The sequence below is a fragment of the Toxorhynchites rutilus genome, chromosome 1 (assembly GCF_029784135.1).
Source record: "Toxorhynchites rutilus septentrionalis strain SRP chromosome 1, ASM2978413v1, whole genome shotgun sequence".
Taxonomy (NCBI): Eukaryota; Metazoa; Arthropoda; class Insecta; order Diptera; family Culicidae; genus Toxorhynchites; species Toxorhynchites rutilus.
This window is the reverse complement of record NC_073744.1, coordinates 175,170,811-175,194,571: the sequence shown is the minus strand read 5'-3', so window position 1 is coordinate 175,194,571 and position 23,761 is coordinate 175,170,811. Positions and strand designations below refer to the sequence as shown.

General features: G+C 39.1%; 1 protein-coding gene across 1 annotated transcript; it reads left to right on the top strand.

The window, feature by feature from the left end:
• The first annotated feature begins 600 nt into the window (after positions 1-600).
• Positions 601-17,622, top strand: LOC129762239 (amyloid protein-binding protein 2). Its single transcript, XM_055760309.1, has 5 exons — positions 601-1,012; positions 8,043-8,539; positions 15,472-15,789; positions 15,849-16,794; positions 16,853-17,622. The coding sequence occupies exons 1-5, from the start codon at positions 872-874 to the stop codon at positions 17,150-17,152; spliced, it is 2,202 nt and encodes a 733-aa protein (XP_055616284.1). The 5' UTR covers positions 601-871; the 3' UTR covers positions 17,153-17,622.
• The last annotated feature ends 6,139 nt before the right edge of the window (positions 17,623-23,761 follow it).

Genomic DNA, 23,761 nt, shown 5'->3' with positions numbered 1-23,761 from the left:
GAACACTTGTGGTCAATCTCATATTTCAGTTTCCCACTTCAAATGCTCAATAACATACATTGACTTTAAGCAATTGCCAAGCTTGGAATAATTTACTGCTCGAGATAAATGTAGGTGAATAATAAATTTCAATCTATGCCAAAAAGTATTGGATTCGACTTTGACTTCCATATTTCATTTTGAGAAACAGAATCCGAATTCAGAGCGAGTAAACAAAGAAATGTCATTCTTATTATAAACTGCAGGAATTGCAAGAATTTCAAAAGGGATAGAAAGATCGAGAAAAAAATTGAGAAACGTTGGACACTATTCTATTTATAATTGGAGTTTTGAGAGGCATAAGAGGTTGCGAATAACTAGTTTACAATTTCTAAAGCCTGAAAATCTCTTTGAATATTGAAAACTACAAACAAGTAAACATAGTTTTAAGAGTGGCTTTGAAAGCCTCTTTTTCTTTCTAAAGATAACACATTCTTTCAAATTAATATATTTCACTCACGGTTTGAATTACTCGTGTGCCCCCCATTGCTCGGACGCCTCTGTCCCTCTGAACTACCGCTGTGTCTGTTCGCAAATTTTTCCGTCAGTCTGTCATCGCGTATTTTGGAATGTAGATCTACAGCACTGCAATACGGATCGGAAAAATTGTCGAGAGAATAGGTTTTTTTTCGGTCGTGTGAAATCAACCGTGTCGGTGGTCTGTGTTATTCGTTTGCTGGAAAGCTGGAAACAATTAGCAACGCACCCAGAACCGTCGTCTGGTGTGTCACCTCGGAGTACGCGAGTGGTAGCTGAGGGATACGCAACGAAGCGACGGATAGGATTTGACGATTTTTGTAAGCTTCACTTACCCCCCAGCAAAAGGAAGAGGATGGGGAAGGAACCACCTTCGCTCTATGATCAGTGCCTGCTGGCATATGTGAAAAACCTGAATCATAATGTTGCAAGCTTGGACCGAATTGCGGACCTCCGGCTACTTCCGACGGCGATTCTCGCCTCGGTGTACGACAGGGTGAGTGTACTTCCTGGTTTTCGGGGGTCGGGTGGAAGGAAGGCGTTGGAAAGTGTCAGCTGTGTAGATTTTCTCTTTTCCGTAACATTGAATTTAATTATTGCTGTTTTTGAGATGCCACTTTCTGCTGCGGCACGAGATTGAGACGAAATTAACTTTGGGGTGGCATATTCGACAGCGACCTCCAAGGACACTGGTAAGGTGACAATTTTTCTTCTCGTTGCCCCGTGCTCGTATACACTTGTTGGTCTGTGGGAGCCAACGACGGGGAAAGTGTCTTGAGAAAAGTCTGCGAATGGTTGGAAATTGCAAAAGCTGCCACCACATACATCGCGAGCCTGTATACCACTACAATAGAGAGATGGCTGTGACACAGAGTTTTTCGACGTAGGATCACGTCTTTCAGGAGCCTATCCAAACGAAAAAACCGCGTTCTGATTGGCAGATATTCGACAAAAACTTGGACTACTTTTTGAAACGAGTCAAATTTTTTTTCTATAATTTTCTATAATATCTACAGAATTTTGATTGAAGAATGAAATGTCGGAAATTGTTTGAATTTTTATAAAAAAAATACCAAAATTCTAAAATTTAGATTTTAAAGAAAAATTACACTGAAAAAAAATATATACACTGCGGTTCACAACTATAGATCCACCCATTTTTTCTGAGTTTCCAGAGGTATGTAAGAAGTCGGTTGAATTGAAGTATATAGTCTAGGATATAAGAACTATCTTCATTCAGAAAACTTTATTGTTGTGCTCAGGCGCGAAACATTCAAAAAACTAAAATTCCAGTGTTTCATAACTATAGAACCAGATTGAAAAACTCTCACTCCTTTACAAAATTAACGTCAATTTCACATGAAAATCAATGAGTTTCTAATTCGTAGGTCATCTTTAGTTCTCAATCAGTTCAAATAACCCATTTGGGGTGGTTTTGACCAAATTGCGCCATGTTGTAGTGTATATCTCGTTCTACGCAGAGGATACTGCTCGTTTAAGCTCTTCAAATCACTCATACTGCTTGTAAATTGCATCTACTATTTGACGATCACTCCTCATAAATTCTTGATAGGGTTTTGATCTGGTAATCAAACTGACCAGTCCAGAATCTGAATCCCCTATTCAAAAAATCATGCCTTGACTTTCCGGATGTTACGAATTGATGCCAAATTACCCAGTTATCGAACTGTTTTTAATGTAAAAACAGCAGTAAATAATTCTGTAGCACTCTGTTGTACTTCGTTGCACTTCTGACTGTTCATTTGTGTTGATGGTAAGCTACCTAAGCCAGACCTTTTAGAGAAAAAAAAGCAAAGCATCGGGTCCAAAATCTAATTCGGAAGCTAATCCTATGGGTTTCACTATTCCAGGAGAACTTCTCTGATAGAAAGAAATCCACCTATAATAGAATTTCTTCATACTGGAAGGACATACGGAACGTGTCATGTAATTTTCCAACTCGTAACTTTGCAGGCGGCAGTTTGATGGTTTGAGGAAAATATGAGTGGTTAGTTGTGAAACGCAGTGTATTAAAAATTGAAATTCCTTTTTCTCAAAAACGATTTTTTTTTAATTTTCAAAAAAAATATATGAATGGCCCTTACAATTTCCAAAAAGTCACCCGTACATCGTAAGATGGGACATTTTTATATATTACAGGGAAAAAGTTTTTCTAACAACAACTTTTTCATGTTTTCTTTGAAAAAAAGTTGATGGGTCTGGCCCTAAGGGCACGGACGGGATCTTGACATAGGACTGTGATCGAATGCAATTACTTACTGGAGTTGAGTTTTTTCATTGTTCAAAGTCTGTAATGCACATGATGTATTTACATGATCCATCAAATGGAAGCCCTGAAAACTCCATCAGTAAAAAACATTCTATCAAAATTTACTTCGCCAAATTTCGAAGAAAACATCCGTGGGATAAACACAAAACGTTCTTGATACATGGTTAAATTGAAATTTACAGCGGAATCACAGAAGTACGATGGACATTCTTGGTTCATGATGCTTGACGAAGGCTGCAATCCTTGTGTACGGAACTCAACATATAAGGTGGCGAACCTTGACTCTGGATTCAATTGAAGACGTTCTTCGAAATTATCAATTATTAATGGATTCATAGTCTCACAGCGAATGAGATATCTGTATGATAACTCTATAAATCGAAGAGGCAGAGGAAGTACTACAGCCAGAACCTCAAGACTCATCGTATGAGTCGATTGCATGCAACCTAAAGCAATACGCAAGCTACGATATTGTATCCGCTCCATCTTTAGAATATGAGTCTTAGCTGCCGTTCGGAAGCAAAAACTACCGTACTCGAGGACCGATAATATCGTTGTTTTGTATAAACTTACGAGGTCTCCTGGATGGGCACCCCACCATGTACCAGTTATCGTATTTAGGAAGTTGATTCTCTGTAGACATTTCTATTTCAGATACGCAATATGTCTCCCCCAGGTACATCTAGAATCGAAATAGACACCAAGATATTTGAAATTTATAGAGTGGGTTATTGTTTTCCCGAAAAAATGAAGCGGAAATTTTGCGGGTTTGTGCTTTTTAGAAAAAACTACCATCTCTGTTTTCTCCGTAGAGAATTCGATACCCAGCTTGATAGTCCATGTAGACAAATTGTCCAAAGTATCCTGTAATGGTCTTTGCAGATCGGCGGAGGAGGATCCCCTAATGGAAATCACTCCATCATCTGCAAGTTGACGTAGCGTACAATGTCTTGAAAGGCAATTATCGATGTCATTAACATAAAAGTTATATAATAGGGGGCTCAGACATGAACCTTGTGGAAGGCCCATATAGCTTAGTCGGGAGACTGCCAAATTTCCATGAGCAAAACTCATGTGTTTTGACGTGGGACTACGTCTAACCGGAATATATGGGGGGTAAAATGAAAACATAAACACTGAACATGCAGGAAAAAATGCAAGATTTCTAATGCTTATAACTCGAACATTTTCTACTGGATCGGAAAGATGTTTGCATCAATTGATAGGGAATATTTCTACGCATCTATCGCAATTAATAAAATGTCATTTTTCATTAGATAAATAATTGAATAACTGTAAAATGTTAAGCGTTATCTAAACGCCCTTACTGCCTCGTTTTGATTGGCCCGATTTACGGTTTCCCCAACATAGACTTCAAAACCAAGCAGCGTTGGGGAAATCGGAATTGAAAATACATGAAAGTAGGGGGACTTTTGTTCTCTCCGAAATATGTTCCCTAACACAGACTTCAAAACCAAGCAGCATTGGCGAAACCGACATTGCAAATACATGAAAGTAGGGGCAGCTTTTGTTCCCACCGAAATGCGTTTCTCTAACACAGACTTCAAGTCCAAGGAGCGTGGGGAAGTTGGCATTGCAAATACATGCAATTCGGGGGCATTTTTGTTCCGACTGAAATGTGTTTCCCTACCACAGACTTCAAATCCATGGAGCGAGGGAAAATTGGCATTGCTAATACATGCAAGTCAAGGGCAATTTGTTCCGACTAAAATATGTTTCCCCAACATAGGCTTCAGAACCAAGGTGTCTAGGAAAATTGGGATTGCAAATTCATGCAGGTCGGGAGTATTTTTGTTCCGACTGAAATCTGATTACCTTTAAAGACTTCTAACCAAGGTGTCTGGGGAAATCGGCATTGCAAATACATGCAAACTGCGAGTACTTTTATACTCGTTTGCCTTTGTGCAGACTCAAATGCGTTTCCCTAACACGGTCTCCTAAACTTAGGTACCTGGTAAGATCGTGCAGACACTAGAGACATGGCATTTGTTCAAACTTTTTACTCACAACGTAAATATATTGAATTCAATTGAATTCGGAAATTGTTTCATTCAATCAAAAATTCAATCAATACATACAAATGATTACTAAGCTAAGGTAGTCCCACGTCAACCTTGCGGTTATATCATAGATATAACCCACCCATTTTTTTCTGACAGCAAATTATACAAATAATTATTTAAAGTTGGCGAGAGTCCACAATTATGAAGTTTATCTGATAATATATCAATAGAAACAGAATCAAAAGCCCCTATGCTATCAAGTAAAATCGAGGCGATTTGTTTTTTATGAGCAAATGCTATTTGAATTTCAGACGAGAGCAACGCTAGACAATCATTCGTTCGTGTACCTCTTCTGAACCCAAACTGCGTATCTGAAAGTAAATTGTTCGTTTCCACCCATTTGTCTAAACGAAAAAGAATCACTTTCTCCAGCAATTTACGAATGCAGGAAAGCATTGCGATTGGCCTATATGAATTGAGGTCGCAGGCTGGCTTGTTGGGGTTTCGTATGGCTATAACTCTGACTTGTCTCCAGTCACGCGGAACAATGTTTAGCTCTAGAAATTTGTTGAACAAGTTCAGCATGCGTCTTTTGACAGAATCGGGGAGATTGTTCAATATATTGAACTTTATCCTTTAGTGGATACTCCAGGAGCCGAGTTGAATGTCACGTACGATATTTTGTGCTGGAACGGAATCTGGGCAAACCTTCCTCGCAAAACTGTAGATCTAACGATCAGAGTATTCCTCACTAAAAAACGTGAATTTAGCGCGAATTGAATGGACAACATACAATACAATAACTGAGGCATTCATATTATCGGTAAATGGAGAATAAATCATTACACGCAACCACTAACATTGTGAGCTAACGCTCGAATTTAGGCAAAAAGATTGCTCTTTACGACGGGGAGGAAAGCGAGAGGTTCGAAAGGAAACATACCCATTTTAATCGTCAAATCGTGAACTTTTTTTTTTACTATATTCACTGTTCATATTCTAAGCAAAAAAATGTCTCCTGTCTAATGGTATATAACACAACGTATGTCAACATATGTAACGATTTTGACCCATAACGTCTCGCTACAATCTTAGATGTTGCTGCCAATAGCCAGTCGAGTTGGCATGAAATTCGTCATCTGCTTTTCTAGAGGTTTTAACGTGGAGATTGTTTCCAAAGTAGATACGAAAACACTATTGATTCCATCCGACATTAGGATTGCACCCTAAATAATCCTACTGAAATTAGAAACATTTCTTCGGCAACTTCAATGGACAGTACAATCAAGAAAAAATTCTTCTTGTAACCGTAAAATAACATCTGAATCAATAGCCTATAATCAAATGACGCATGGACTAACATCTGAAGAAACTTATTTGGCAAAAGAATCATTCGCCTGCAGAAAATCTCCGAGAAACGAGTGTCTATCGAAAAGAGTTTTTCTGAAGACTTCTGAAAGGATTGTTGTTCATTGAAGCTAATCGAGTTACTGTTCAAAAAAATGTGTCGAAAGCATTCAAACGAAGAAACAACCAATGGATTTAGCCATACTTCCTCACTGAACTTGCTGTATCAAACATTTGCAACGTTAATGGACGAAAAAATCGGGAAATATTCGGAAAGAGGGTTCTGTCCATCAGAAAAGGTGGACTGAATATGCTTCTTTCAATACACAGGTGCAGAACCAAGATTTGGAAAGCACCCGTTTCGTTAGGTCCTTCTAAAATTATTTGGAAAATCCTCCAAATATTCCGATCATTTCTTCAAGTTATTAACATCCCACATGTTCTCTGCAGAGTAAAATGTATCCACAGTCAAATTTACTCTCACGTAGATCTGGACTTAGAACACAGAGTTCAGTTTATGCAGTTTATGTTATGGAGTAGCTTAGAAGTTGAAAACAATGATCCTCTATTACCGATGGAAGCTTGATCGCTCACCTTTTCTGTGAGTTTCATGCAGTATACATATTTTAGTGAAGAAGCTCGATGATATGGAAAAATGTTCGACATTACCATTTTGTGGATAAATATGGAGTACTCAAAATAGGCGGAAAGTTTAAACATTCTTGAAAATGCAGAACATATTTAATTTATTCTTTTGTACTTTTCAAAAATATTCGTTTAACGTGTCCACGTGGATATTAATTGTGCTCCCACCCCCCTCACCGTGGACATTTTCGTACCCCCTGAAGTTGTGCACGTAGTATGTGGACAGCCTCTTTCGTGTTCCACTATTTTGAAGCGCAGATGCCAATGGAGAAACTATTTATGCACCCTCCGTATATACTATTCACTATATTATCCGTACAGAACGCAGGAAAGTTATGAAAAGTTTTATCAATGTAATTTTTTAGATATATCCAAAATTTATGTGAAACGAATAGCCTATCGTAATTCTACGTCAACAATGCGGTCGTGTCTCGGACACAACCCCTCTGTAACTTTTTTTTCATTGGTACGTTTTTTTCCCTGCTGTCACTGTATAAGTTTGTCCGCGCTTGTGTTTTGGCTTTTTATGAGAATCGCTGCGAAATGAGTCCTATGTCACATCACGGCTGGTTGATGGTTCTCTTTGGCATGCTTTGCCTTTGGGTCTGCGGAAAACAATGCGATTGAAGGGAAGTTATTTCGTGCAAATATGCAACGCTTTCATTGGTGAACTGTTTTTACAGCTCCACCTTAGCCATCTTTGCTGGTGAAATTTGAGGGATTTTCTGAAGGACACACAGTTTATCGATTACCGAATTTTCAAACGATCTTCAGCAAATAACCATTAAGCAGCATTTTTACAGTGATAGCAACTGTTTTTCGTAATAGGTATCAGCAATTAAATACCAGGCGATGTCCGCGTTATCATTATCTACGGATGAGTTTACTTGAATAAACTCCCCACACATTTAATATGCCGGGTTGTGTTTGAGCTTCCGCTTATCACTCGTTCACAAACGGCGAGCGGTTTCAATCCCCTTTTTTCTTCTTTTGGCCAAAACATGTTTCACCGAAGAGGCATCGAATTTGAGACGGGTCGTTTCTCTCCAATGTGTTTGAACGGGAGTTTAGCGATGCAGAAAATACAGAATGAATAGATTGCATATGCTAATCATAAGTGTTCAAAATAGTCCATCGACGCAATTCAAAATTACCTCAACTGTCTAGATGTCGATATTTGCTTTCTCACTTGGTTAATATGTTAATCTGTTATTCCACAGATGTGCCAATTCGATTCGCTCAAGGACATCTTGCTGGTTCAGTTATCAGATCTGGACACGTTCAACAAGCTCATCAAGCAGACCTCGCTCAAACAAATTATTTTCAAGTGCGTCCAGACGCTGATGACTGCAAGGCGCCCGCTTGTGTCAGAACTCCGCACACGTTTCTGTCGCACCACCAGCGTCTACTACCTACAGCATGAGAACGCGCCGCTCGTGAAGGATGCCAGTCTCGAGCACTACCTGAAACGGGGGACGACCGCCACCGCTACTAACGCCGCCAGCACGAGGGAAATTGCGTTGAGCCAGAGCGACGCCCATTGCTTCGTGAGCGCCTTCCTAGAGCAGATCGAAAATGGCATCCGGTTAGGGTCGTTCCTGTCGGAATCCGGATGGCTCGAGGAATCTTTACATGTGTTCAACATTACGTTGAGCATGATCCAGCTGCTGCAGTCCAGCTATATGCGTTATCTGATCGAGCTCAACTGCCTTCAAAAGTAAGATATTTGTGTATATTTCAATTCACTATTTTTCGGTTCAATGATGCCAACGTTTCTGAAGAATTTATAGTCAAAAACACACATGGGTGCATTTCCGAGGGTTAAGTTTTAAAATGTGGTTATGGGCTTTCGCGCAAGAAAAGCGCCGCCTGGAAGAGAAAGAGTGTGAGGATATGGAACTGCTTTATCGTTCTCGAGAATCGCAGAGGTTCTTAAAGAAACTAAACGTCTCGCACAAAGGCTTTGTGCCGCGGCCGAAATGTTTGTTTCTGCATCTTGACGAACGAACAAGAGGTTATCGAAAGGGGAATGCAGCACTTGATGATGACTACACCGGTGTAGTGAACAAACAACGATGATGTTCCACCTCCTCCGATGGGTGAATATGGGAGGCCATTATCCAGCTAAAGAATCATAAAGCAGCCGGTAAGGATGGCCTCGCAGCGGAGCTCTTCAAGGGAAGTCCAACAGATACAGTGTACGCAGAATCTGAGACACAGAACAACTACCGGAGGAGTGGAAAGAAGGTGTAATCAGCCCAATCTATAAAAAAAGGTGACAAGCTGGATTGTGGGAACTACCGTGCAATCACGATCCTGAATGGTGCCAATAGTAAACAAAGGGCCTGGCCGTGTAAGGCAGTCAAAAGTGCCCCCAAACCAAACAAACAAACGCAATCGCAAAACGGCATCAGGTAGCAGAAGAAAAAAGTTTGTTCTTTATACAAACTGCTTTGGTGGCAAATCCAGAACAAGGCGGCATCGAGGGCGTTCGAAATGGTTTTTTTTCAAAACCACGAGTACTAAGTTTTCTAAATTGGAATCATTCCATAAAACAAGGCGCTTTTCAGGGCCATTAAACCTTCCAAAAAAGAGTTTAGGAAATACAGTTCAATGCTTTCTAAAACAATATCCAAAATAATAATAAAACACAAATTGATTTTTTCATAATTTGTTTGCCAGGATATGATGAGTATGTGAATTTGGCAGTTGTTCTGAGCTTATTGATTTTCACCAATTCTTAAATTGCTTCTAGATTGAAAGTACAGTAATTTACACTTATCTCGACATTTAGCTAATTGGACGGACCTGTAATGCGACATATTTAGTTGGACATTTTTATAAACATAGAGTTCGGGGTCCAAATTATGACCCCACATTGAAAGTCGACAGTGTACCACTGTCATCGCAAATGTTCAATTACAGGTTAAAATTACCTCCAATCCGATACTTAGTGGTGGTAATGCGACGTGCCATTGAATGTAATTTACTGTAAAATATGTCACAAGCTGGATGGGAAGAAATTTTCCAACTGTGAAAGTTGTGGCGAGTGGCAAATGCAATCGCTAAACAGAAAGGTTTAGCCGAATAAGATGGGGATATCGAGTGATAACAAAACAATAAACTCTTTAGATTGAAGATAATTTTGTGATCCTGAAAAGGACCCTTTTTAGCCTGCATGTGAATCCAACGAGCGAACAAATCGTAATGAATGTATTTTTTTTTTCACTTAAATTCTTTTTATTTCTTAATTTGGTTTACATTATAATATAGTACTACATATCAAGTATTCAATCTAGGGTTCTACATCTTTAAGTTGATGAATGTATTTTTTTGCCATCGCTCCCTTTTAACGCTCATTCGTTCGTCTCGTTGGACTCGCCCCTCTGGCTGAGTCTGCCGATTTGTCTCTATCCTGTGAGTGTGTACCGCTAGAGTATAAAACACGCGGACCCCAAAAAAATATCTTATTTTCTTTCAAACCGTAAACCCGTGTGGTTGTACGGCATCGGAATCGTGGACGTAACAAAGGAGGACAAGTTAAGGGAAAGGCAAAGTCTCACTCGAACCGTGCAGGTCTCCAGTTCCCTGTTGGTCGCATTCACTGATTGCTCCGCAAGGGTAACTAGGCCGAACGGATTGGTGCCGGAGCACCAGTATACCTAACAGCGATTATAGAGTTTCGGCCGTCGGAGTGCTCGAGTTGGCTTGCAAAGCTGCTCACGACAATCAGAAAACCCGCATCAAGAACAGAGCAGCTTCGGTTCGGCGCTCATCAAGGCAACAATTAGTTTCAGTGAGTGGCAAAGTGTTTCTCCGGCACTTCGCATTAAATGTAATTTACTGAACAACATGTCACAAGCTGGATGGGAAGAAATTTTCCAACTGTGAAAGCTGTGGCGAGTGGCAAACGCAATAGCTAAACAGGAAGGTTTAACCGAACAAGATGGGAATATCGAGTGATAACAAAAACACAATACCAAAGGTTCTTTTCAAAACCATCAACATATTCATAAAGAGTAAACAGTAAACTAATCCATTTTTCAGGTAGATAGGTAGGTATTCACGTAGGAGAAGAAAATAAAACAATATATTTAAAATATATATTTAACAAAAGCTGTCCCCTTTGTATAGTCCTACGTCACTCCGGTTATGTCCCCGATTTACCCACCCGTCTTTTTTGAACCCCTATGTGGTTTAACATAGGGTCTATGGTGAAAAACATACTTTTTCGTTTATTTCACGCCATCCTCAAAAGCTTCGAGAAAAAAATTTGAAAAAAAAACTGAATGTGCATCTTACTACGGTATATCAAGAAAAATTATTTTAAAAAAAATATAGGAGGTTGCGTTCAAGACACGACCGCATTGTTGACGTAGAGCTACGCTGTAGTTTAATTTAATTCAAGTAGCTTGTTTTTAATTTTATCCTTAGTGGAGAGTTTGTTTTGCTACTGGCAAACGAAACCAAATCACATACAAAACTTCAGAACGACATTTACTTTCTTGGTGACTAAATGAACGAAATAAACCCTATCTGTTAATCTCAACAACCTCGAAAAGAGTAGCAATGCAAATTAATAACTTAATATAACCTACTGAATAACTTGGTATTCCCCAAATAATTTTTTGGTGCACAACCTTAACACCTGCTTCACCATAACGTCAGTTCAATGCATTGATGACAGAAAACAAACAATGTTAACTGCTTGAAAAAAGGCTGAATATTTGCCTCAGCAGAGATTCATTACCAATAACCTAGCGTAAATGTTTCCCTCCTGCTATTCTCCCCTCCTTGTTTATTACGACTGCATAATTTGCAACACCAAACAATCGTCAATCACAGCATAAAAAAATAGGCGATTGTTGCATCGTTACAGGGCCAATGCACACGGGAGCAGATACAAATGGGGTTTTAGTGTAGCGAAGATGCACTATTTTTACGTACGGGTTATGAAGCACGCACGTACGCATACAAAAAGCAACTAAATATACCACACTTATCTCCGTTTTGCGCTCTTCCTGTTATTATTGCTGGTCTAGATTAGCTTAGCTGTCATCCTTTGTGGAGAGAGTTTTCCTACCGTCATGCGAAACCAAATTACTGACAAAATTCAAGAACATTTATTTTGTTGATGAGCTGACGATATCCTAGCTGGATGGTTCCCCACACAATTGTGTAGCTCAGAACCTTAATGCAATGGCGTCAGTTTGATGCAATGATTGCAATGCCAGAGACACCAGCAAGTGAGTAATTTGGTAGCGTCCACAGCTCAATCCGAAACGAAGACATGAACGATAATGGAAGTTTGCCTTCCTTCCTTGCTTAAGACTTTAAACTTCTTCAGCTCATTCGTCTCTAACCTTCAAAAAATACCCTTGGAAAACTTTACTTTATCCATAATATTACTCCTCCACTCTCATTGTCTTGAGAAAGGCATTCGATCCCTCAGCCTCCAACTCGCCCAGCAGTCGATTTCCTCACGAAGAATGAAAGTTTGCCTCACCGAGATCCACTGTTTATACTCTAGGCAAATATTTCCCTTCGTTCTTCTTCTTTTCCTTTGTTCACGCAGACTTTACATCTTACGATTTCCCCTCCGTTGCTCGTCGATAAGCTGCTCGTTATTGACAGCTCTGTTCGGGAAAGCACACAAATGGACAGAAGTAATATATGAGGAAATGGGAATGCTTCCAATTTTCATCAATTTAAACCATATGCAGACTATGGAATTGTAATGTATAGCATATCAAACTAATCTTAGGGAATTTCCGATTCGTTTGTTATGTAAATCGCCAAAATCCGTTCGCGGCAAAAATAGTTATTAACGTTAACTTTATTTCATGAAAACGTGACCTGTTTTCTGATTTGGCACCCTTAATGAAAGACGAAAAATTCATCAAAAATTGAGGTACTAAAAAATATTGAAATTTTGAAAAAAAAATTTTGGATATAGAGATTCAGTACTACTCTAATTTATATTTAAATGTGTTCCTACGGCTTTTCTAGATATGTGTGGTTTTGTTTAGATTTTTTTCGGTGTTGCGCGGTACAAAAAATATTTTTTTTTATATTTCCGAAGGGTCTGGCTGGATATGGGAGTAAAAAGTGCCCCAAACCAAATCAATCATGTATGGGAAATATTGTATAGGATACTAAATAAAACATTTTGGTAATAGTACCATATATTTGAGTCCTTATATGGTACACCATAGGATCAATGGTGAAAAATGCACCTTTTCGTTTTTTTTCACGCCATTCTCAATAGCTTTGAGACAAGAATAAGAAAAAAAATACTGAAAGTACATCTTACTAAGGTGTATCGATGAATATCTTCAAACATTTTTTTCATCAAAAATCTAATAATTCCCTTTTTTCCAAAAATGACATTTTTCGAAAATTCATAACTTGTGAACTACTGAACCGATTCAAATGATCGACAAATCAAATTAAAGCTAATAAGCTAGTCTTGTTTGAAAAAATATTACACTTTGAATAGAAATGGATTTTGTTTTCGTAATTATTGATTATATTTGTTTTCTATAGCTTACATCGTTTCGGGACCAAGAGCGCCATATTTTTTTATATTTTTTCCTGAAGGCTGAGGTTTTTTCACATAATACATCCGAATACCAGAGAGGTGTTATTTTTCGTTTTTAAGTTATGATTTTTCAAAGTTAACATGTTTTCAGTTTTCGTTCCATCAATATTTCTATGCGACTAGACTGGATGTATGTGATTATAATTCAATTAATTGGCGAGTGTGTAAGTTTTTCAAAAAAGGCTAGTAGGCTTTAATTTGATATGTCGATCATCTGAATCGGCCCAGTAGTTCAAAAGAAATAACTTTTTGAAAAGACATTTTTGGGAAAAAGTGAAAAATGATTTTTTAAACCATCGGGTAATTTCTAAAAATCATAACTGAAAAACGAAAAAAATGCCTCCCTGGATTCGAAAGTTTTAATTTTTTGTAGTGGAAAAAATGGGGAAAAAATGATTTTTCGAACCATCGGTTATCTTTGAAAAATAATAACTGAAAAATTAAAAGAAACGCGTCCCTGGTTTCGAGATATGCTATGTGAAAAATTCTCAGCTTTCCACAAAAAATATTTAAAAATATTGCGTCTTTGGTCCTGAGACCATGAAAACTATAAAAAACAAATACAGTCAATAATAACGAAAACAAAATTCAAATTTTGTGCAACTGTAGTATTTTTCCAAGAAAGACCAGCTAATTGGCTTTAATTTAATATGTCGTACATCTGAATTGGTACAGTGGTTCAATAGTTATGAATTTTTGTCATTTTTGGCAAAAATGCGAAAAAAATTAATTTTCGGACCACCCTAAAATGGAAATGGTCACACTAAAAAAATAAAAAATACACGACTCTAACAATTTGCTATAAAAACAAAACTAACACTTTCGACGACAATCTGAGAAACACTATATCGGTTTGGCATGGAATGGCTGTGTGTTTGAAATCAGTATTAGGCATGAATGATATCCGCTCCCTCGCAACTGTGGTTTCATTCCAAACGTAGTCCGGTCTGCACAACGACAAGCGAGTACAAAAGTACACAACACCAAAAATTAGCCCCGATTTGCGTTTATTTGCAAAGCGAGTTCCCCCAGACACATTAATTTTGAAGTCCGTGTTAGGGAAACACAGCTCGGTGGGAACAATATACCCCCGACTTGCATGTATATTTGCGAAGCGAATTTCCACAGGTACATCGATTTTGAAGTCTGCGTTGGGGAACCCGTAAATCTGGCCAATCAAAACTTGGCAGTTAGGGCGTTCAGATAACGCTTGACATTTTACAGCTATGCAATTGTTCATCTCATGAAAAATAACATTTTATTAATTGTGATAGACGCGTAGAAATATTTCCCATGAATTGATGCAAACATTTTTCCGATTTATTAGGAAATGTTCGAGTTATAAGCATTCGAAATACGGGTAGGGTTAGCACACAAATCGGCAGAACAAATGTATGGGAAAAAGGAAATTCTTCCAATTTTCATGAATTTAAACCGTTTAGAGATTAGCGAATTGTAATGTATAGCATATCAAATCAGAGAATTTCCGATTCGATTGGTATGCAAATCATGAGAATTCGCTCACAATGAAAATAGTTATTAACGTTAACTTTCATAAAAACGTGACATGTTTTCTGATTTGGCACCCTTCCTGAAAGACGTAGTTCTACATCAAAAAACCTGGGTGTACTATGAAAATACTTGCCTTCGTGGAGCGAATTACGGCTCCGATTTGCACACAGACCGAGTGGAAAGAGTCTTCTGATTCTCCTATCTACATTCCGTGAAGCGATGTGTTAATAAACTCAGAGTAACCAAGAGAGTATCATTTCGTTGGGAAGGGAGAGGATTAATCGTTGATCGCAATTTGTACAGATCGCGATCTGTGCAGTTTGCGATTGATCATGGATCGAATCATGATCGCTTCCATCCTTGGTCCGAGTAATGATCTGTTTTTGAGACGGGCAAAATTTTAGAGAGAGTTAGTTTCGTTGAACAAAATTCGTTTTTAGGAAGAATGAATGACGACTTTTTTTGTACTTGGCAAATACTTGGACACACCCAGTAAACGTTGAACTTATGCCTTTTTTTTTGTAAATTTCTTCTAGACTTTTATGCGCACAAACGGTGTTCTGCTGCTTCAAGGAAGCAAGCACGACCTGCGCCCAGGCGCTCAACATCATCGATAAGCTAACGCAGCAGCACCAGCAGGTGCTGCGCCAGCGCTACTGTAGTGATACTGGTGGAAAAAGTAATTGCACCCCAGCCGACAGTGATAACGATTTCTTCACTAACATACCAAACAGTCTGCTCGCCAACACGTACCAGCAGATCTCGGTGCTGCATTTTTACCGGAGCGAGTACGATCTGAGTTATCGGTGGAGTGTCCGGGCGCTGAGGTATATCAACAAGCACACACCGCACAAGTAAGTATCCCAAAAAAAATCGACTTCTTGTTTAGATTCCACTCATTCCGGTATCGTAGAGTCGTCGTAGATGTCCTGCGACAGCTGGCGAAATCTTGCGTGGTCAAGCGACAGTTTCAGTCGGCCGGTATGTTGATAAAGCAAGCGGTTCGCCGGGCGCGAGCAAGCTTTGGCATCAATCATCAGAAGTATGCAGATGCGTTGCTCGACTATGGGTTCTTCCTGTTGAACGTTGACTCGATAGCGAACAGCGTTGCGGTGTACACGGAAGCGCACGAGATTCTCTGTCGAATCTTTGGTTCCCGGAATCTGCATGTGGCGGTGGCGCACGAGGATCTCGCGTACTGCTTGTATGTGCTCGAGTACAGCTCGGGGAAGTTTGATTCCGCCACTGTGAATGTGGACCGGGCGATAGATATTATGAAAGAACTAGTGCCATCCAATCATCTCATGCTGGCCTCGGCAAAGAGGGTCAAAGCGTTGATCCTGGAAGAGATCGCCCTGGACACGATGGCTTCCACGATGGATTTCAATCGGTGCAAACATTTGCTGGAACAGTCGGAAGAGCTGCACCGTTCGGCGCTGCATCTATCGCTGGAAGCCTTCGGAGAGATCAACGTGCAGACGTCGAAGCACTACGGGAACCTGGGACGCCTGTATCAGTCGATGTCGAAGTTCGACGATGCCGAACAGATGCACAAACGTGCCATCCGGATCAAAACTCAAATCCTCGGTCCGTACGATTACGAGGTGGGACTCTCGATAGGCCACCTGGCGTCGCTATACAACTATCACATGCAGAAACATCAGGAAGCCGAGGAGTTGTACTTAAAAAGTATCGAAATCAGTCTCCGACTGTTCGGCGAGTCGTATTCCGGATTGGAATACGACTATCGGGGGCTGATACACATCTATGAGATTACCGGGGATCAGACCCGTTTGGATCAGTATTCAACCATTCTGGAACAGTGGCGGATATTGCGCGAGGAAAATCTAGCTGTGCGGGTTAGTTTGCCTTCCATCTTTCAGCGGTTCCATAAGTTCATTTTTTCTTGCTTTCTAGAACAACTTCTCAGTCGATCACACGGAAGACATCTCCATGGAGGAGATCACCGAGGAATTCTTCGAAGCGTACGCCAAAAGCAAATGGCTTGAGGAAGATGTTGTACCGTCTGACGACGATTCTGGTTCCAATCCGCATCAGCTGGATACGTTCGCGGCTCCTCACGAAGAAGACGACGATGGCGACGCAGAAGCGGCGGCCAGTAACAACAGCAACAATAGCAGTAGAGATGAAACGCTGGTTGCTCCCTCACCATCTCCGATGGTTCCCTTCGGGGAGGAACCATTGCGAAGCACGTGAAAAAGTTTATCTCACTTCACACGCGAAATTTACATTGCGAAGAAACTTCGGTGCGCGCCAACCAACAGATCATTGTGTTGAATTTCTCGACGACGGTGGTTTCGAACGGCTGACGGTTTCGATAATCACTCTATAAACATGTAATATACAACCAAAATAGTAGCAACCGTCACACGCGCATACGTCTTGGTTTGTTTGTTTTTATATTTTGACTAGATTATGTGCTTGTTCTGGGAATATGAAAAAGAGACGGAGTCTACGATGCTTCGCAATCGAATGAGAAGTGCGCTCTGTGATAGATCGTGTGTGTGTGTGTGGATCGCGGGAGGCATTCAAGATTTTTTTTTGTTATCACCAGAAATCAGAAATCTCTGTGCGAACAACTCAATATCCAATATACATCCGTTGAACAGAACCTGTTTCTTGCTTTTTAAACAAGTTGATAATAAAAAGGAGAAACCCGGATGGAATTAATTCTTTAAGGCTTCCGTTCCTGTAGGGGGAGCTTGAACATAGTAATTGAAAGATGGGAAATCAACCCAGATGTGGAAAGATATACTATTAAATCCAGCGAAGCTGAACGAACAGTCGGAAAAGTACATTATTTCGCCGAAAATGATGCCTCGTATTTGAGTATTCATAAAATTCCCCTTTATTCTGCGCCACGAGTGACGTGCGTTAAAAGTAATCGCGCAAAGTCGCGCACTCTATTCTGGAAGTCACCTTAGTTTATAGATCCTATTTTACAACTAAGTCGAAGACAGAAGAGGTCATGACATCAAGTCTCACTTAATTATAACATTCGCTTTCATCTTATCTTATCTTCTTTGTTTTTAAGAGGCTTTAAACTTTGCAGTTCATTCGCCTCTAATATTCGCTTTCAGGAATACCGCGAGAATTTAAAGATGTGCAGGTGACTTTTTTTGCATTCGCCTTCCGGAATAGAATAATACAAGTGACTCAAGCCATCCCACTTCATTAGCCGCCTAGGGACTAGGAAGGGTCTAGGTGGGGGGGGGGGGGGGGGGTGTTATCTTTTTCTGTTATCGATTCGGTTATAAAATATGAACTAACAGTATGTAGCTTTCTTTAAAAAAATCTTCTTACTTTTTTATCGATATACTAGCTGACCCGACAAACCCTTATTACTAAGCGAACGTTCATGGGCCTAATCGCAGAACTGTTCATTGATTGAACTTCTAATTGACCCTTCACAATTTTCTTTTACTATAAATTTCCTAGTATTTCTACCAAAACTCGTCATTATAATATCCAATTATTCTCAGACACAATTCTCGTTCAAGACTTTTCAATCATTTGCAAATAACATGTTTCTTCGTTACATGAAATGATACAGAAAATATAATAAAATGAAGACATCTCAAATCGATTCCTTTCTAGAGTTTTGCGTTTACCAACACATTTGGCGATCCGTTTTAAAAGGGTATTTCAATAGGGACGCTACAAAAGTAGACCGATAGGGACAGCAAACGACGCCATAATTTTTCCCACTCTTTTGATATTTCTCTTCAGTAAGGTTTGCCATTTCATAATGCAAAGATATATCCAACATCCAACAACGAGTCGAGATTATTGAAATTTACTACCGAAATTCTGAGTCAATGGTCTCAACTTTAAGAGCGCTACGTCCAATTTATGGTCGTCATAATCGTCCTGTCAGATCAACAATTGAGCGTCCACTGGAAAAATTTGAATCCACAGGCACAGTACAGAATGTTCCCGTGCCAGTGAGACAAAGAAGGGCTCGTAGTGTCGATAATGTTGCTGCCGCTAGCGCATCAATTGAGGAAGACCCAAATCAGTCTATCACACGTCGTTCTCAACCGTTGGGCATCTCTGTGACGTCGTTGTGGCGAATTTTGCGAAAAGATTTTTCCTCCATCCTTATAAGATCAAATGTTCGTGAAATGGAATGAGCAACAATTTGAAAATGATCCGGATTTTCATCGAAAAATCATCCTCAGCGATGAAGTTCATCTCTGGCTGAAAGACTTCATCAATGGGGCGTCGTGCACAAATTACGTAACGCTAAAAATCCGAATCTTGGCCACCTCCCCCCCCCCCCCCTACGTAACGCAATTTCCTATCTCTAATATACAGAAAGTAACGCAACCTCGACCCTCCTCCCCCCCCCTTATGGCGTTACGTAATTTGTGCACGACGCCTAAGCAAAATATGCGTTACTTGTCAGGCAACAATCCACACGTACTCCATGAGTCACATTGCATCCCGAAAAAAATACGGTTTGGTGCGGTTTATGGTTCGGCTGCGTCATTGGGCCGTACTTCTGTGATTATCAAGACCGGTACGTTACTGTGAATGGGAATCGCTACCGCTCAATGATAACCGAATATTTTTGGCCCGAATTGGATGATATGGACTTGGACAACATGTGGTTTCAACAGGACGGCACCACAAGCCACACAGCGAATTTAACAATCGATTTATTGAAAACCAAGTTTGGTGAGCGTGTTATCTCACGAAATGGCCCAGTCAGTTGGCCGCCTCGGTCGTGCGATTTGACGCCGTTAGACTATTTCCTGTGGGGCTACGTCAAGTCTATGGTCTATGCCAACAAGCCAGCGACGATTGATGAACTTCGTAAGGATATCGAACGTGAAATTGCAGCAGTGTCGACCGATTTATGCTTGAAAACCGTCGATAGGGTTCAGCGTCTGGACTTCTGCAAGCGTGCCCATGATGGTCATCAAAAGGACTTAAGGGTCCCTCACACGGCAAATAATAATGACATTACTTCATCTGAATGACAACAACAATGATCGTGTAACGTTGACAAAATTGACATGACGGGCAATAATGATGCAAATCCGGACCTGTATGCAGCAGAGCTTCACACGACTGTCAATTTTAACACTCCTATACTCGTGCGAAAATTCGTAATTTGTGTACTCTGGACTGTGCGCGTCTCTGTGTTATTGTTATTGTGTATTTTTAGGCGTTATTGGTATTTGTTCAAAGAAAAAAATATAATTGAATGAAAAAAAAAACTCCAGAAAATATTTTTTCCTTAACTTCATTCAGTTAAAAGGTTAAATTTGCGATCGGAATTAATTTCCCTCGAGAAAGATCCTCTAATCTTTCCACGCTAATAATCTTTTGATTACACTGAGTACCGTCATCTATTACTCATAGAAACCGCGTATTAATTCGGGAACAAGATCATCAGACATTAAAATTCGTTTAGAGAAAGTGTCAACTATTACATATGGTTGAATAAAGTATTTAGTATGATTCCTTGCTGTGGTGACTGAGAGCAGACAAATGACCCCATAGGGTTAATGGTCATTTAATTCAGCCACCTCACTGATGCTCGATCTGTATAGGAAGGTTAATAACTTATCGAATATCCAAACAGTTTTTCTGTATCTCTTGCATTTCCAACAATCCCAAGAACATAATTGCCAAAAAAAATTATCCATCATGTTGATGTTCTTCAGTTCAATTGCAGTTTCACTCTTTTTCTACAGTATGTTCTTCACAATTGACATGTATTCTTCTATTCGCTTAAGGGGGTATTCTAGTGTAAAGACACTAATGTCGGACGTTTCTCCGAGATCCGTAAAAATAAGAGAAAGAATATTTTCACTATCCATAATATCATGATTTGTTCATCTAACTTTAACAAAAAAAAAATTGTACAACCACAAATAACGAACAGATTCTCAATTAGTGAAGATGCCGCTATCGCATGAACCTCAGACAAATCAAAAACATCTATTTTGACAAAATGGCGGCCGTTTGAAAAACAAAATTCTGTTTAAGGGGGTATTCTAGTCTAGAAATCTGAAAAAATCGAATTTTTTTTTACCATATTTCTGTAGTTTAGGCATTCAAGAATATACTCTAGAAAGGACTTATCGAAAATCCTATTATTTACCTAGTTAGAGCCATCTTAGTGATGTGGTATCTAACCTGTTACAGCCATCACAATGAACTTCAAACGCGTTTCTCTCGGAACTAGTTTTTTTTCTAACTGGCGTACACGATATCTCAAGTTCTACTGAACCGATTTATGTCAAATTTATATGAAAATAATCTGCATACATCTCTCTATCGCATGAACCAATAAAAAATTATAACTTTTTAATTTTACTATTTTTAAAAAATCGGTAAACGCAAAAAAAAAAGTTTTAAACAGCATTTTTGTTTTTAAACGGCCGCCATTTTGTTAAAACCCATGTTTTTGACTTGTCTTGATGCCATAGCGACATCTTTACTGATTCAGAATCTGTTCGATTTTTTTGTTTCAGATAACCAGAAGGACTGGAATCGTGTACGCCATGGCACAACTTTTTTTTGAACACCCTCACTTCACCAGCATGTAACTATTCTAATTATGAATATTTTTTTCCGTCCTATTTTTGTTTTATTGTTGAAAGATAGATAAACGAATAATGATATAATGGATAGTAAAAATATTCTTTGTTTTATTTTTACGGAGTTCGAAAAAACGTCCGAAATTTGTGTCTCTACACTAGAATACCCCCTTAAAACGTTTTTTCTTACGTTTCCCGATTTTTAAAAAATAGTTAAATTTGAAAAATATTATTTTTTAGAGATTTATGCGATAGAGAGATGCCTGTAGATTGTATCCATATAAATACGACATGAATCGGTTCAGTAGAACTTGAGATATCGTGTAAGCCAGTTTTAAAAAACTAGTTTCGAGGAAAACGCGTTTGAAGTTCATTGTTATGGCCGTACCAGGTTAGATATCGCATCACCGAAATGGCTCTAACTCGGTAAATAATAGGATTTTCGATAAGTTCTTTTTAGGGTATATTCTTGAATGCCTAAATTACAGAAATATGAAGAAAAAAAATTGAATTTTTTCAAATTTCTAGACTAGAATACTCCCTTAAGGCACATTTATACGTTGCTAGTAGCTGACGGGACAGTGAGCAGCTACTGGGCCGATGAACTCGCTGGACAATTGGTATTGAAGCATTTATGAAGCTGACGACAGATTGCAATTTATGCTAGAACAGCTATTGGAGCAATCATCAGAAATTTCGAAGCAGTTGCTTGAAGCCCTGATTGGAAGGATTGCAGAAAGACGTTTCGTATACGCAGATTTGTTCCTGTATATGAATAATCATTCTGCTCGTGGTCGTGACATAATAATTGATGACTTTGGCGTTTTCTATCAAACGTCGCGGACTGCATTGATTAAGCAGGCATTTGAAATTGTTCCTGACTTGATCAACTTTGACGATGGTGATGTTGATTCAATAGGAGGACAACAGGAGGAAAAAAAACGGGCGTTTCCTTCTTCTGAAAATTTTGTTAATGAGATCCGATCTACGACAAAATTAACATTCTCTGTGTCCTTAAATATATTACTTTAACCAGTAAAAACTTGCAAAATGTTTTTTTGTAAACCAATCATTATAAATAAAATCCGTTTCTACAAGAAAATGGTTTGTTTTTTAATTTTTGAAAAATTACCGAATAACTGGTTATTTAAATTTTGGCTCGGTAATGCAATCCCTAATAGCCATCACTTATATAAAACATTTATATCCCTAAAAGTTGCCAGTGATCAATCGTATATTCGTATGACAACAGACTTATTAGTTTATTTGGTATTGCCTAATAACCTTGCATAACCAGACCTGTAATGGGACACAAATAATTGGACGTCTTTGGATTGCCTACTGAAATTTGTGAAGAACGATGCAGCAGATGTTAGCCGACTTAAAGTGTTGCGCATGAAACTAATTGACATGGAATGGCATAAAAAAAAGCATTTGAGCAAGCTATTGTTGTGTTTTGTTATTTTTTTTAATCGCTTTTTGAAATATATTTATTTAAAATTCTTCTTTAATGTAATAATGGTTATTTCTACCTTTGAAGACGAGTTTGAATCGGTTAGAAATAAATTGCTTCCCTGAGTTATACAGGCAAACCTTTTTTTGTGCGGGGAATAAGGACCGCACAAAAAAGCCGCATAAAAAAATCGTGCGAAACATCCCCAGCAGCTTTCAAAAATCGTGTTCGGTAAAAGTATCCCCCAAGAAAATAAGGAGAGGAATTATTTCAGCAGTGGATAATTAAAATATATGTTTTTTTTGTACTGAAATGCATATAAACCATCGAAAACAACCAAATGGACGATAACTTCGTCAAATATGCTTCTTTTCATACACCGCACAAAAAAAATGCACAAGAACAGAAATTCCCTCGAACTGAGCGGGATCAAATCTGTCCTTCTGTTTTACTTCTAGGTTAAGTTTCTGGGAGCCGTTTATGCCAACTTTTTAATAAATCTTCAGCTGGTCCATTTGATCTATCGCACAAATATTGTGCCAATGAAATTCATCCGATTTTTGTGCTACGCGAACTCGCCAGACAGCACCGACAACAAAACTCCAATGCAGATATGCATTAGCAGCAAAATTCTCCGAGCGTTGAAGTGAACCCATCTGCAAATTGTGCCAGCATAAACAAGTGCTCAAGTCCGAAAAGTCTCGGACCATCGCCAAACAGTTCATTTGCACCAAGCTCCGATTTTCTGCTTCTCGTCATTTTGTTTGTTGGAATTTTATTTGATGGAAATAGATGAAC